The sequence below is a fragment of the Austrofundulus limnaeus genome, unplaced genomic scaffold (genome assembly GCF_001266775.1).
Source record: "Austrofundulus limnaeus strain Quisiro unplaced genomic scaffold, Austrofundulus_limnaeus-1.0 Scaffold39, whole genome shotgun sequence".
NCBI lineage: Eukaryota > Metazoa > Chordata > Actinopteri > Cyprinodontiformes > Rivulidae > Austrofundulus > Austrofundulus limnaeus.
This window is the reverse complement of record NW_013952441.1, coordinates 1,756,020-1,768,947: the sequence shown is the minus strand read 5'-3', so window position 1 is coordinate 1,768,947 and position 12,928 is coordinate 1,756,020. Positions and strand designations below refer to the sequence as shown.

The 12,928-nt window shown below is 40.5% G+C and overlaps 2 protein-coding genes across 4 annotated transcripts in view; one reads left to right on the top strand and one right to left on the bottom strand.

Moving 5' to 3' along the window:
• The first annotated feature begins 1,420 nt into the window (after window positions 1–1,420).
• On the top strand, window positions 1,421–6,009 carry LOC106516617 (potassium channel subfamily K member 1). Its single transcript, XM_014007064.1, has 3 exons — window positions 1,421–1,784; window positions 3,796–4,200; window positions 5,162–6,009. The coding sequence occupies exons 1-3, from the start codon at window positions 1,436–1,438 to the stop codon at window positions 5,467–5,469; spliced, it is 1,062 nt and encodes a 353-aa protein (XP_013862518.1). The 5' UTR covers window positions 1,421–1,435; the 3' UTR covers window positions 5,470–6,009.
• Window positions 6,010–6,463: 454 nt separating this feature from the next.
• entpd1 (ectonucleoside triphosphate diphosphohydrolase 1) overlaps window positions 6,464–12,928 on the bottom strand; it is a 16,843-nt gene continuing 10,378 nt past the window's right edge. For all 3 annotated transcript variants that reach the window (XM_014007062.1, XM_014007063.1, XM_014007060.1), the window contains 7 exons: window positions 10,648–10,798; window positions 9,504–9,663; window positions 9,186–9,389; window positions 8,819–9,076; window positions 8,310–8,423; window positions 8,037–8,174; window positions 6,464–6,988 (listed from right to left, as the gene is read on the bottom strand). In XM_014007062.1, coding sequence (XP_013862516.1) covers window positions 6,782–6,988; window positions 8,037–8,174; window positions 8,310–8,423; window positions 8,819–9,076; window positions 9,186–9,389; window positions 9,504–9,663; window positions 10,648–10,798 — 1,232 coding nt within the window. In that variant the 3' untranslated portion in view covers window positions 6,464–6,781. The remainder of the gene's footprint in view (window positions 6,989–8,036; window positions 8,175–8,309; window positions 8,424–8,818; window positions 9,077–9,185; window positions 9,390–9,503; window positions 9,664–10,647; window positions 10,799–12,928) is intronic.

Here is a 12,928-nt window from a genome sequence, read left to right as displayed (position 1 = left end):
GCCAAATGAATAAAACAATTGACAACACATAAATGTACTAAACAATAAAATCAATTTAAAATACACAAAAACATTAAAAACATTATCTTTAAAAGAATCTCAAACTCTACCAGAATGAAAGGCCAGGGAGTAAAAGTGAGTTTTGAGCAGAGATTTAAAAGTCACAACAGTCTCAGCWGTCCGTATGCTAAGACATAAATCATTCCAGGGTTTTGGTGCAGAGACTGCAAAGGCCCGATCACCTCTAAACTTTAGCCTGGATCTAGGAACATCTAAGAGGAACTGGTTGGATGACYGAAGTGCTCTAACTGAAGTGTGGACGTTAATGAGATCACACAGGTAGGATGGGGCCAGACCTTTTAAAGCTTTAAAAGTAAGCAATAAAATCTTACAATTTATCCTAAAATAAACAGGAAACCAATGGAGAGAAGCCAGAACCGGGGACATGTGTTCTTTTTTTTTCTTTTTTTTTAGTTCCTGTTAAAAGACGAGCTGCTGCATTTTGGACAACTTGTAATCGATGCAGAGAAGGTTTATCTAAACCAACATACAAAGAATTACAATAATCCAAATGAGATGTAATGAGAGCATGAATCACTTTCTCAAGGTCTTTGTTTGGGAGGAATGGMTTCACCTTAGCAATAAGTGTTAGTTGGAAAAAACTCAATTTAACCACTGAGTTTATCTGCCTGTCCAATTTGAACACATTATCAAAAATGAAACCCAAATTTCTGACAGCAGAGCAGCTGTATGAAGCCAAAGGACAGTGCTGGCTCTCTAGCCATTTTGGTGCCCTAGTTGAGTTGAAGCGCAACCCCACCCCCCACCCGAACTATGCTCCTCCCACCCCAATTTGAACCCCTAAAAACAAGTTTGACAGTGTCACATACTATGGTAAACTTAGATTTCATTGAAAGGGGCGCTGAGCAGGGTAACAACCAGGGATTACAAATATTTACTTTTTTCTTCTGCAGTTCGGCACCCCCTCCAGCAGATGGCGCTCTATGCGACCGCCTAGTTCGCCTATGCCAAGAGCCGGCTCTGCCAAAGGACCAAGACTGTCAGGATAAATGTCTTCACCAAAGCTGATGACTTCTGTCTTAATTTCATTTAGATTCAGGAAATTTAATGCAGATCATTTTAATTTAAAGTTAAACATTGTTAGTTGGAATGTTTTGAGTGATAGTTTAATGCAACCTGTAAATCCAGTAAAGCTGCTCTAATGAGCTTGAGAAAGAAACATTAAAATTTCTGACGTGACCGGTTCGACCGGTTCAAGGAAAGAATAAGACCCGGGCTTCAGGTAACTCCTACCTGGCGAGGAGCGTAGGCTGCGAGCTACGTCACGTGAGCAGCGTCCAATGAGAGAACGAGGAAGAGATCATCCAAGAATAGAGAGAGTGTCTGAAACATTATAGTTTTGTGTGTTTGTGTGATGGTGTTCGCAGGGGGAGGCTGGTGCGCGCGCTTCATGCAGCGGCACGGGTCGGGGCTTAACTTCGTCCTCCTGGTCCTGGCTTATATCCTCTACCTGGCCGTGGGCGCCGGGATCTTCTCGGCCATCGAGCTGCCCTACGAGGGCGAGCTGCGTCGGGAGCTGAGGGAGGCTCGGCGGGACTTCCTGGGCAACAACACCTGCGTGTCGGACGCGCGCCTGGAGGAGCTCCTGGCTCGCGCGCTGGAGGCCAGCAATTATGGAGTCTCGGTCCTCGGTAAYGAGACGAGCCGGAACTGGGACTTTGTGTCCTCGCTGTTCTTCACCAGCACCGTTCTGACCACGACAGGTGAGCTCCAGCAGGTGTTCAAACTGGACATTTAACTGTTCCGGGCAGGTTTTAAAGTCATTTCTTCAAATGAAACGTCTTAAATAATTACTTGAACTTATCTTATAGGGTCTCAAAACTGGTGTGTCCACATCCACTGAGAAAATAGTCAATATAAAACACTTTAAAGTAGACAGCAGCTTTTTAACTTTTTTTTAAATCCTCTTGTTTCTACATTTTGACGCACAAATTAAATTAAATAATCATATCAAAGAGAACAGTTAAAAGAACCCCTCCTAGTTGATGTCCTTTGTTGGTAAAAAGCTAAATGTCAATGAAATGTCTCAAACTTCATTTGGCCTATTTACAAGTTATCTAAATAATTCAGTAGACTGGGTTTTGGGTTGCCAGGTTCTAAAAAAAAAGGCTCTACCTGGTATCTAAAGGCTTATGTCACTTTTTATAAACAATGTATGATAACACCRTCGAAAATATTGATTTTCATTCACTTTTACAAAAATATTACCAAGTTTCAGCTCAATATCTGTAAATATTAATTAAGTTAGGCATTTTTATGTTGGCTTAGACTCATTAGCTGCAGCAGTCACCTTTATTTTAGTTTCCTCTAGACCAGTGGTTCCCAAACTTTTTATCTTCTGRCCCACAAAATATCCATGGCAAAAACTTGTGACCCCAAATATTACTGGTCTGCGTACATGAACTTTGTTAATAACCCTAAAAACACAGGCTTTTTGACTATCTAAACAGCTTATACGCAAATATAAATATTTATTTATACTGATTTTTGGTTTTTGTAATAGTTATAGGGAAAATATTACATTAGCAATTATTTTATTACCCTTTAAATTGATTTCTGGAGATTATCCAAGGTGCTTCATGACCCATAATTGGGTCCCAAGCCCAACTTTGGGAACCAAAGTGCAGTGGTTCCCAAACTTTTCAGCTTTTGACCCACAAAATAACAGTAGCAGAGACCTGTGCCCAAAGCCATTTTTGGATGATAAACATTTGCATCAGGTCAACAAAACATGAGCATAGTAACAATATTTTTATACTAAATTTATCCATTTTAAATATACTAACCTCACTCCTTTGTAACAACTAAGGCAAAAATGTAATTAATTCAGAAAAAATTTTCAGGACCCCATCTTGATGTTTCGGGACCCCACTTTGGGTCCCGACCCCAGTTTTGGGAAACACTGCTCTAGACCAGTGGTTCCCAACCCTGGTCCTCCATTGCCCCTATCCAGCATGTTTGCAGGGGTGTCAAACTCCAGTCCTCGAGGGCCGCTATCCTGCATGTTTTAGAGGTTTTCCAGCTCCAACACACCTGATTCAGTGATTGAATTAACTCTTCAAATTGGGCAGAAGCCTGTTAATTACCCAGCGATCAAAATCTGGTGTGTTGGAGCAAGAAAACCTCTAAAACATGCAGGATAGTGGCCCTCGAGGACAGGAGTTTGACACCCCTGTTTTACTGGTTTCCCTGCTGTTCAGCAGGTCTTCAGAAGATTGTTTATCACTCATTCATTCGAACCAGGTGTGTCAAATCAGGGAAACATAAAGGAGTCCACGAGGAGGGTTGAGGATCACTACTTTAATACGTTATCTGATTTATTATTTACTAATAAATGGCAACGGATCAATGGTTTCCAGAGGCAATTTAAAAAAATATAAAACTGAGTCAATATTATATTTTGAAAATGTCTCATCAAGCTCAGAGAAGCTCTTGAGGTGTTGGTCAACATTTAAAGCAGTGATTTTTAGATGTTTCCCTGATTTGACACACCTGGTTTGAATGGATGAGTGATAAACAATCTTCTGAAGACCTGCTGAAGAGCAGGGAAACAAGTAAAACATGCTGGATAGGGGTACTTTAGGACCAAGGTTGGGAACCACTGCTGTAGACGTTAATCAGTTGTACATGTAAAACCTGTTGCTTTCTGAGAGTTTTGTTAAAATCGAACCGAATCGGACCTTAAAATCTCTGCAYGTTTTGCTTTGTTTTCAGGTTACGGCCACGCCGTGCCGCTCTCTGATCTTGGGAAGGCGTTCTGCATCTTCTACTCCCTCATTGGGATCCCCATCACCCTCTTCTTCCTCTCTGCCACAGTGGAGAGGCTGGTGGTCCTGGTGACCCGGCGCCCCATCTCGTACTTCCACCGACGGTGGGCCATGTCCAGGTCCAGGCTGGCGGTGCTTCACGCCGCGTGCCTCAGCCTCGTCATGGCCGTGCTCTTCCTCTTCATCCCTGCGTGGATCTTTGTGACTCTGGAGGAGAACTGGAACTTTTTAGACTCTCTGTATTTCTGCTTCATTTCGCTCACGACCATAGGGCTCGGTGATTACGTCCCCGGGGAAACTCACAGCAAAGGGGCCAACCCGCATCCACATCTGTACCGGCTGGGCATAACTGGTGCGTACACGCCTATATTTTAGGAACCAAGGGCATAGAGCAAAAAGAATTTTTTGGGGGGAGGTCTTCACTTTAAAAATGAAATGTTGAATTTACTTAACTGAGTTTTGTCAACTGAACTAGTTGACATAATTCAGTTAAGTAAATTCAGCCTTTAGTTTTTTAAAGTGTTCATTTTTTTCTTAATCTGTTTTCGACCTGTATCTTGTTCTGCAATTTTTGTGCCATCTCAATGAACTTTCAGCTCTTTCATGACATTCCTACTATGACTTCTGGTGTTTCAGCAATTTACACTTTTTGACAAATATCTTCTTCTGACACGTTTTTCCTTGTTAAAAATGAATGGAGCCGCCTTTCATTCCTAAAAACCTTCAAAATTTGAACTGCACTTTTTACCTTTTGTTCTAGTTCTGCTGTTTTATTTTGTTTCTTTGAAATATTTTCAGCTTCCTTTTGGCTTCTATTTTGCTAATTTCAGMTTTTTAGCTMTCATTTTGACATTTTCAGCTATTCTTCTGCTAATTTCAACATTTTTATGCTTCTTTTGGCTGTTTTCTGTATTTTTAGCTACTTTTAGCTAATTTGATTTTTCTGCTAGATTCACCTTTTTGTGATTATTTCAGCTTTTTACAGCTTAATTCATCAAACGTGTGCTCTGTTTCTTTGTGCTAATTTCAGCTATTTCCACTACATTTTTAGCCATTATTAGTCTAGTTTCTGCTGTTTTTTTAGATATTCAGAGAAAAAAACTTTCAGCATTAAGCATTCACACTGCATCGTTTCAGGAAATGCAAATTCTCTAGTTAGAAATTACTGTTACTGCTATTCTCCGGTCTAAAAAGCAGTGATGTGTACTTAATACACCCTTTATTTGTAAGGCCAAACCTTGATCTGATGAGTCACACTCCACCGCCTTTAGTTTCTTTACTGTCATTGTGTTTGTGTGTTTGCTCTCTCTCAGTCTATTTGTTGCTGGGCCTGGTGTGGATCCTGGTGGTGATGGAGACGTGCTGTGAGCTGCCCCAGATGAAACTCCTGAGACAGAAGTTTTACCAAGAAAACGTCCGCGAGCTGGACTCTGAGACCACCAACATCATCGACCGGGACCACTTGAACGAGCAGATGACTGACATCCCGGATCACATGACTTTAGATCAACTTCCAGCCATCTCCTCGGTGTCGGAACAGGCGGACAATCTGCGGCAGAACAACACGTCGGTGCCTTACACTCCAGCCTCGGGAGCTGCTGTTAATGGAAACTTGAGATAACACTTATCAGGGCTTTTAGGGAGGGTGGTCTGGTGTAAACTGTTTTTAGGGAAGTGATATATTAACTTTTCCTGCTGCTGAGTCTCTTAAAAACATCTCTTTTCTGCCAACACCAACCCAGATATGTGGCGTTGAAGCAGGAACCACCCACAGTTTATTAGTTCAGCATTGTTTTTTTGTTTTTTGTCTCCTGCTGCTTGATTCATTGCAGATATAAATCTTTGGCAGAGGGGAAAGGGCATGGCCCCTTGAAACGAAGAGAAACCCAACAAAGTTTCCACTTGTGGGTAAAGCTGGAACTCCCAAACTGCACAGTTTGCTCAGTAAGATGTTGCTTTCCTTCTTGGGACAGTGTGTATCTGTGGTACTGTATTTGCATAGAGAATTTGCCTTCTTGGAAGCAGTAAAGCCAACAGAGCCCGGGGGAGGATCGGGCTTGTCACGTGTTAGCCGTAGGCAAACTTTAAGAAAGATAAAAAAAGATGGTAAACAGATGMATGTTTTTCTTCCTGGATTTTTACAGACACTGATTATCCTTTAGATCCTGAWGGCATGTAGAAGTACAGTGTCAATGAGGGACATAAACTGCAGTGTGMGATACTTTCCACTAGAGGGAAGCACTGAGACGGCACAGGGAGATAACTCTTCTGCTGCATGTATATCATTGTGACATACAGGGTATGGAAGCAGTGTTTTAGCCTGTGGTATTTTTCGTTAAAGATGGTCCAGCGTGAGGCAGCTCTGAACTGAATGTACACTTACAGTGGATGTTTTATGCCTGCATGTTGCTACATGTAGCAAAAATCAATAAGGGATGCTTCCAGGGACAGGATTAATGTACTTCCATTGTCATTTTCCTGATTTAAGGGCTTTAATAAGGGGAAGACTTAAAAAAAATTGTGGTTTTCATAAAATCTAATAAACTTTCTAGGTTAAAAAAAACGTGTGCACCAGTTTTCAGAARGGGGAATAAAGCGCAAGCAACCAAGCTGAAAAATTTATACAAACATTGGTAAGTTTATTTATACAGTGACTTATTTCAAAACAGATACCATATAGATTTCAACACATTCACACATTTGTACACACACACACCGGTTCAAGCATTCAAATATCCTTCAGAGAAGCCAGTCCACAGTGAGTAAATGCGTTTGTTCTTCTAAAAAACTCCCTGAAAACAGTATGAGCTGCAGGTTTGTGTTTGCCCGTTTGAGTTGACCTTTGACCTGTACATTGGGGGGGGGGGGGCACATACCACACACAAWCCTTCACAGACTTCACCTCCCTCACACAGACAGACACAGCTGTGCGCTTATACGATGTGCGGTTGCTTTTTGAAACCGGGACAGAAACAAAACAGGCTGAGGATGACGAGGACGAAGAGTAGTAACGCAGTGATGGTGACTACGGAGACGTAGCCGGCGTGAGGAAGTGGAGGCAGGTCCGGCGCCTCAGCTGGAATCATGTTGGTCAGGTTCAACATGTAGCCCAGAGTCCAGCCGGCGTCGCTGCCTTTTATCTGGAAAACGGAAAAAACGGGTTTAAAAAAACACATTTCACAGAACCTTTTTCTGTTTTGTATTTACAAAACAGAGTTTGTTGTCAGTGGGAGGCATAAGCCTTGAAGTAAAGTGATCAAAGGACGCACAGATGCAAAATTTCAGTCTTTGAAAGAACTGTTATGTCACAAGAATGAAAATATTTTCCACACCAAAACTGATGTGAAGCMGAGAAAGGTACTTGGACATCTGTGATGACATCTCAGAACACATGGCTTCCATTTTACCACAAAGCCTTTTTATGCAAAGAAACAGCAAAAGACTGAAGCTGTGATAACAGTTTGCAGGGGCGGTTCTAGGGGCGGGGCCACAGGGCATTGGCCCCAGCTGAAACCTGATTGGCGCCCTGAAGTGCCCCTGTCCTGTCACTCGTCTGTCCTTTGCCCAAGAGCTATGATGGCAGATGCAGTTCCATGTCCAAACACTAGAGGTGCTAAAGAGTCAAATAGGAAAGACCAGCATGAATCAAACTTACAGATTCTTCTCTTAAGAAAATCAGAACAATCCTGCAGAAAGTCTTTCAASTGACAAGTGACTAGATTTTCTCAAATGTTCTGTGTTTGAAAGTATTTTATCTAGTAAAAATGTATGCGAAACTGGTAAAGAGAATTTATTTTGCAAGCTTTTTTTTTAAATTTATATTACAATACAGGTGTTTGAACGTGTGACTGGTTAAACATGAACACCTTACCAAAACTCTGGACTTGTGTGAAAGAAGGTTGAACAAATACTTTGCCCCTCTATAAATATAGTGGCCCCTTGATGGCCCCTTACTCAGAAAAATCCTAGATCCGCCACTGTTCATATGCATTTACTAAGACTGATTATCAGGTTGACTCAGTTGTAGATGTATAATGTTTATTTTCTGGGTGCTTCAGTAAAATCTGTCCACTGGTTTATGATATATTTTGCTAACAGCCATCCAAATAATTACATTATCATTGAAAAGTCCATGCACTAACCTCGTGATTGCATGAGACAGGAAAACATGGATGCTGATCTACTTGCCTCCTTAATGAAGTTTATGTTGGCGTAGCTCTCCGAGGTGAAGTTGTATCCTTCTGTCAGCAGAGTGACGATGTACGTGCCAGAGAAGCAATACTCCGACAGATATTTGACTTTTATCGTCGGGTGCTGCTGCACTATCTGCTCAAGCAATTCAAAGGCAGTGACATCATCAGTGTTCTGTAAAAGCAAAGCTGGAAGGCACTGATAAGACATGTAAATGGATGAATGCTGCCTTATTATTTTTCTTGTGTGTGACTAATGCCTAGATCCAACCTGATTCCAAGGYGTAGCGCAGTAGCTCGCTAGCTTTTGCTTCACAGTCTCTAAAGGCGTGGATGCATCAGTCAGATTGAGGAAGTCCATCACAAAGTAATAAGCAGAAAAAGCCTGCAATGAAAGAGGAAGAGGAAAGGGATGGGGATAAGGAAACAAGCTGAAATCTGTAAAGAAACTAAGCAGTCTTGTTATAAACAGTCACTTCTCGTTTTTGATGCATAAGGCTGGTATTTCTGACTGCTACTGTAATGTACAAGATTTTACAAGCTTAGTGTAGTAAAAATAAATAAAGATCATCTGAATAATATTTTGGTTTTATTATATTGTCAGTAAAGTTTTAAAATTCAAGTTGCTTCTACTCCAGGTCATTCCAAAGAAAACCTTTTTTTTCCTGGTGGTCATCTAAATAAAACTGAATTTAATTACTATATTAGTTCTGCACTTTTTATAACTAAACAACTTCCCGGGTATTGTACACTGCTAAAAAAATTCTGTACTTTTTTTACCCCATATGTTCCTTGCAAAGGTGGCTGGAAGACATCATTGAAAGAGCATCGGCTGTACTGGCAAGAGGTAAAGTTAAAGACTTTTTTGACAACGTCCTGGCATTGTGTGAAGTTTCCTGCCCCCGTGTGACTGAAAGTTGTTGTGGGATTCTGGGGTTTCCTTGCTGACACACAGGGGCTGTCATAAAGGACTGAGTACTGCTTTTGCTCCAAGTAGCCTGGATGGAAACAAGGATCCACAATTGTTTTTGGACCTGACTGGAAGTGAGAGTGAGYGAGAGAAAACACGTTGGATTCATTGTGTTGTTCTAAAGTCGATTAAAGCACAAATCTCTGCCACTTATCATTGAAAAGTGAGGAAATTTACCTTGGTCTGGTGAGCTAATGCCATAAGCAGCGCTTGGTCTTTCCCATAGCACAGGAAGCTGTGAGTGTACAGGTTGTAGTCGTTTCCGTAGAGTCGGAAGGTCACAGAGTTGCTGGGTGACTCTGAAATGTCGTAATTGTCGGACACGAAACTAATTTGAGTCGAGGCCCCGCCAAGGTCAAGAGCACCCGTTGTTTCCAGACCCTGCAGCAAAAACACAAAGGCAATGGCGTCATTGTACAGTAGCACCCTGACACCAAAACAATTTCAAAGTGAACAAAAGTGCACAGGCCTGTAATTAGATTTGTTCAAACAAACCTGTTTTAGACGATCATCCAAGTAGTTGACCGTGACCCAGCCGAAGGCACCCTCCTCCTGCCCGCTGAGTATTCTCGCCCCCTGAAAGGAAAAGGGGAACCCCTGCAGGGCTTTCTCCACAGCCTGGAAYACTTTGTCTGATGCCAAACTGTTCTCCAAACTGAACACACAAATACAGTGGCGCTAATTCAATAGAGTGAGTCATACATAATTCAAGTCAGGACAGTAGCACGTAAATAATAGACTGTTTTGTTTAAAATGGCTTTGACAGTAATACATTCATCGCCCTGGGGCTAAACTTGGTATGCTTGTTTGTCTTTGTGTCTATGGTGTATAATGATGTGATTGTGATGCTGTATTTCTGAGTGTTTTATGTGCTGCAGAACAGGAACCTGCTGTAAAACAGCAATTATGCTGAGYCAGGCTTGATTTTTAGAAATCTTTTCCTGTTTCCTGTTGAAYCAATAAATCAAATCAAATCAAATCAAAGTTTGTATGACCATAAATCACGTTTACAAAATTAAAAAGGCAAATAGCTCGATCTGAGCTCTAGTGCAAACACAACTGCAGAATTCAGATCACAGCAGTGTTCACATGTGAAGAAATATTTTTTTTGTCCCTCAGGAGAAGTTTGCTTCATCCTGTAGCTTGATTACCAGAGAACTGTTTCAATTCAGGTCTGAGAACAAGAATCTTACCAAAAACGAGTTTTAAGAGCGAAATACAATGTTGCTCATTGAAAACCAAATACCAGGACATCGGATTGCAACATTTTTTTTCAAGAATAACTTTGTAAGAAATTGAAACAAGTCAAAACATAGTGTTAACTTGACGTGTCAAGAAATGTAAATTTTAACATCTAACTGGTGAATAACAGCAAAGCCATGAAGGCTCTAATGGACAAGGAAGTCTAAATGCAGAAATGATGCTGAAGAAAGAAAAACTTTTCATTCTGTTGCTTGTGCAAGACAGGAACAAGSTAATTTCTGTGTTCCACTGTACCACAAAGTCAGTACCTTATTAGGCGTTAACATCTCTGCGTGACCGTGAACGTTGTCTCTGTAGTGTACCTATTTTTTGTGCATGTACTGTAACATAAATGTTTTTGTTTCGTAATGGAAATGTGTTGGCACGTGCRGCGTACTTCAGCAACCGCATTCCAGCTGTAGCTCCCAGATAGAGAGGGGTCTCATGRTGTCTTTCTTTGGGGACCTGCTTCACAGATTCTTGCATGCACTCATTCAGTGACTCTCCTGCCTTCTCTGGTGTGTTAGCGTAGCTTGAAATGCCTTTACCTGCGAGTGGAACACAAGTAGGGGATGTTACGTRGTCTAGGGGTTGAGATGTTTGCAACAGAATAATTTAGCCTGAGTAAAAAAACTTGCCAGTTATCTGCAGGCTTTCATAATGATTGCRTTTTACTATTGTTGAGGCAACATTAAAGTTAATGTTATTGACATTAGGGTGCCACTTTACAATAAGACTCCCCTTATAGATAGATTAATTCATCTGTAAGCACATTATAAATCATTAATAAGTGCTTATTATGCATTAATTAAGGATGAGAGAGCCAAAACGGTCCGGTTTCTTGCCAAGTAGTGAACCAAATTTGTTCTTGTACATATTACATCTAAAGGTGCTATAAACATTTCAGACTACCTTGTAAGCTCAATAATGATTTGGAAACATATTTTACACATAATACTGTACTGTATTACTGCATTATACATACGCACAATTATCAAAGGAAGCCTTATTGTAAAGTGTAAGACAGTAGGCACACTGTTAATAAATGACTAATAAATGTGTATAAATGTCATAAAGGGAGCCATATTAGTGTTCAATTTTACACTTACACATATATTAATGATTTATAATGTGTTTACAGATTAATTAATAAACTATCTATAAAGTATTTATAAGCCATTGATAAGGGGAGCCTTATTGTGGTACATTAGATCTAAAAGTCAGTCAAACAAAATCAGACTGTAACAGTGAGAGTGTGTCAGGAGGCAGTGAAAACAAAGATAACTGTGGGAGATTACAAACATTTATAAGTAACATTCGGTGAGTTCCATTTGTATTAGTTGTTAGCTGTTGTAGCTTTTGCTTTCAGAAAAAAAAGTAATAATTGTTACAAGGTTTCCGACACACTATATTGCCAAAAGTATTTGCTCACCTGCCTTGACTCATATGAGCTKAAGTGACATCTGATTCCTAATCCATAGGGTTCCAAATGACGTTGGTCCACCCTTTGCAGCTAGAATAGCTTCAACTCTTCTGGGAAGGCCGTCCACAAGGTCTAGGAGTGGGTTTATGGGGATTTTTGACCATTCTTCCAGAAGCGTATTTGTGAGGTCACATGCTGAYGTTGGACAGAAGGCCTGGCTCTCAGTCTCCGCTCTAATTTAAGGTGTTTTATCAGGTTGAGGTCAGGACTCTGTGCAGGCCAGTCAGGTTCATCCACAGACTCTGMATCCATGTCTTTATGGACCTTGCTTTGTGCACTGGTGCACATTCATTTGGATGGGTGAGCAAATACTTTTGGCAATACATATCATCTTGTGAGCTGTGCTGTGATTCCTGCTACAAACAAACATTTACTACAGAACTGATAAATCRTAGAATGTAAAACCATTGCTTTTTATATTTATTTACTGTTGTCATTGCTGTGGCATAAAGTAATGACCAGTTAAATTGTTCCAAATGTTGGTGAATAAAGGTTTCCTCTAATGACATAGTCCATTAAGTTACAAATTGCACTTCATGTGCAATTTGAGTAGATCTTGCCTGAAGCTGGCCTGCAGCCCTTTTTTCATGTTTGTTTGGAGCTTTGGCAAATCATTTGAGAGAATTGCTTATTGCCTTCATGAGTTAGGGCTTCAAATATTTAAAAGCTTAAGTTGATTTTTTCATTGGAAAGTAGAAAAACAGACCATGACGCTGGAGGTTAATCACCATCCAAACCATCTTTGAAGTACGAAGAGAAATACTTCCAGTCTGCCACTTGATTGCTTCCTGTTGTCAAGTGATGCTGACAGATAATCTTCATCAGTACTCGCTTTGTGTAACATCCATTCTTTTGTTTGTCAACTTTCCAGAAAAAAAATAAAAATGGGATGTGCCAACACATTTGTTTGTTGCGTAATAGTTCATAGAAGAAGCTACATGGTCTGCACGTGAATGTTGCTGCTGTGAATTAGACATTGTTCTGATATGTTGTGCTCTCAGTCTAATCCGTCAAAAATGATGAACGGCTTAACATGTCAAAGCCTGTGATGAAAGTGAGGTTGTGTGACCCGTGTCCACAGAATGTTAAAGGGGCAATATTATGTGTTTCTCAGGCATACATTTAAAAACTATACCATAATAAAGTGTGTATGTCTCCTTTAGTTGTTATTAAAATGCTGTTTTTATGTTTAAAT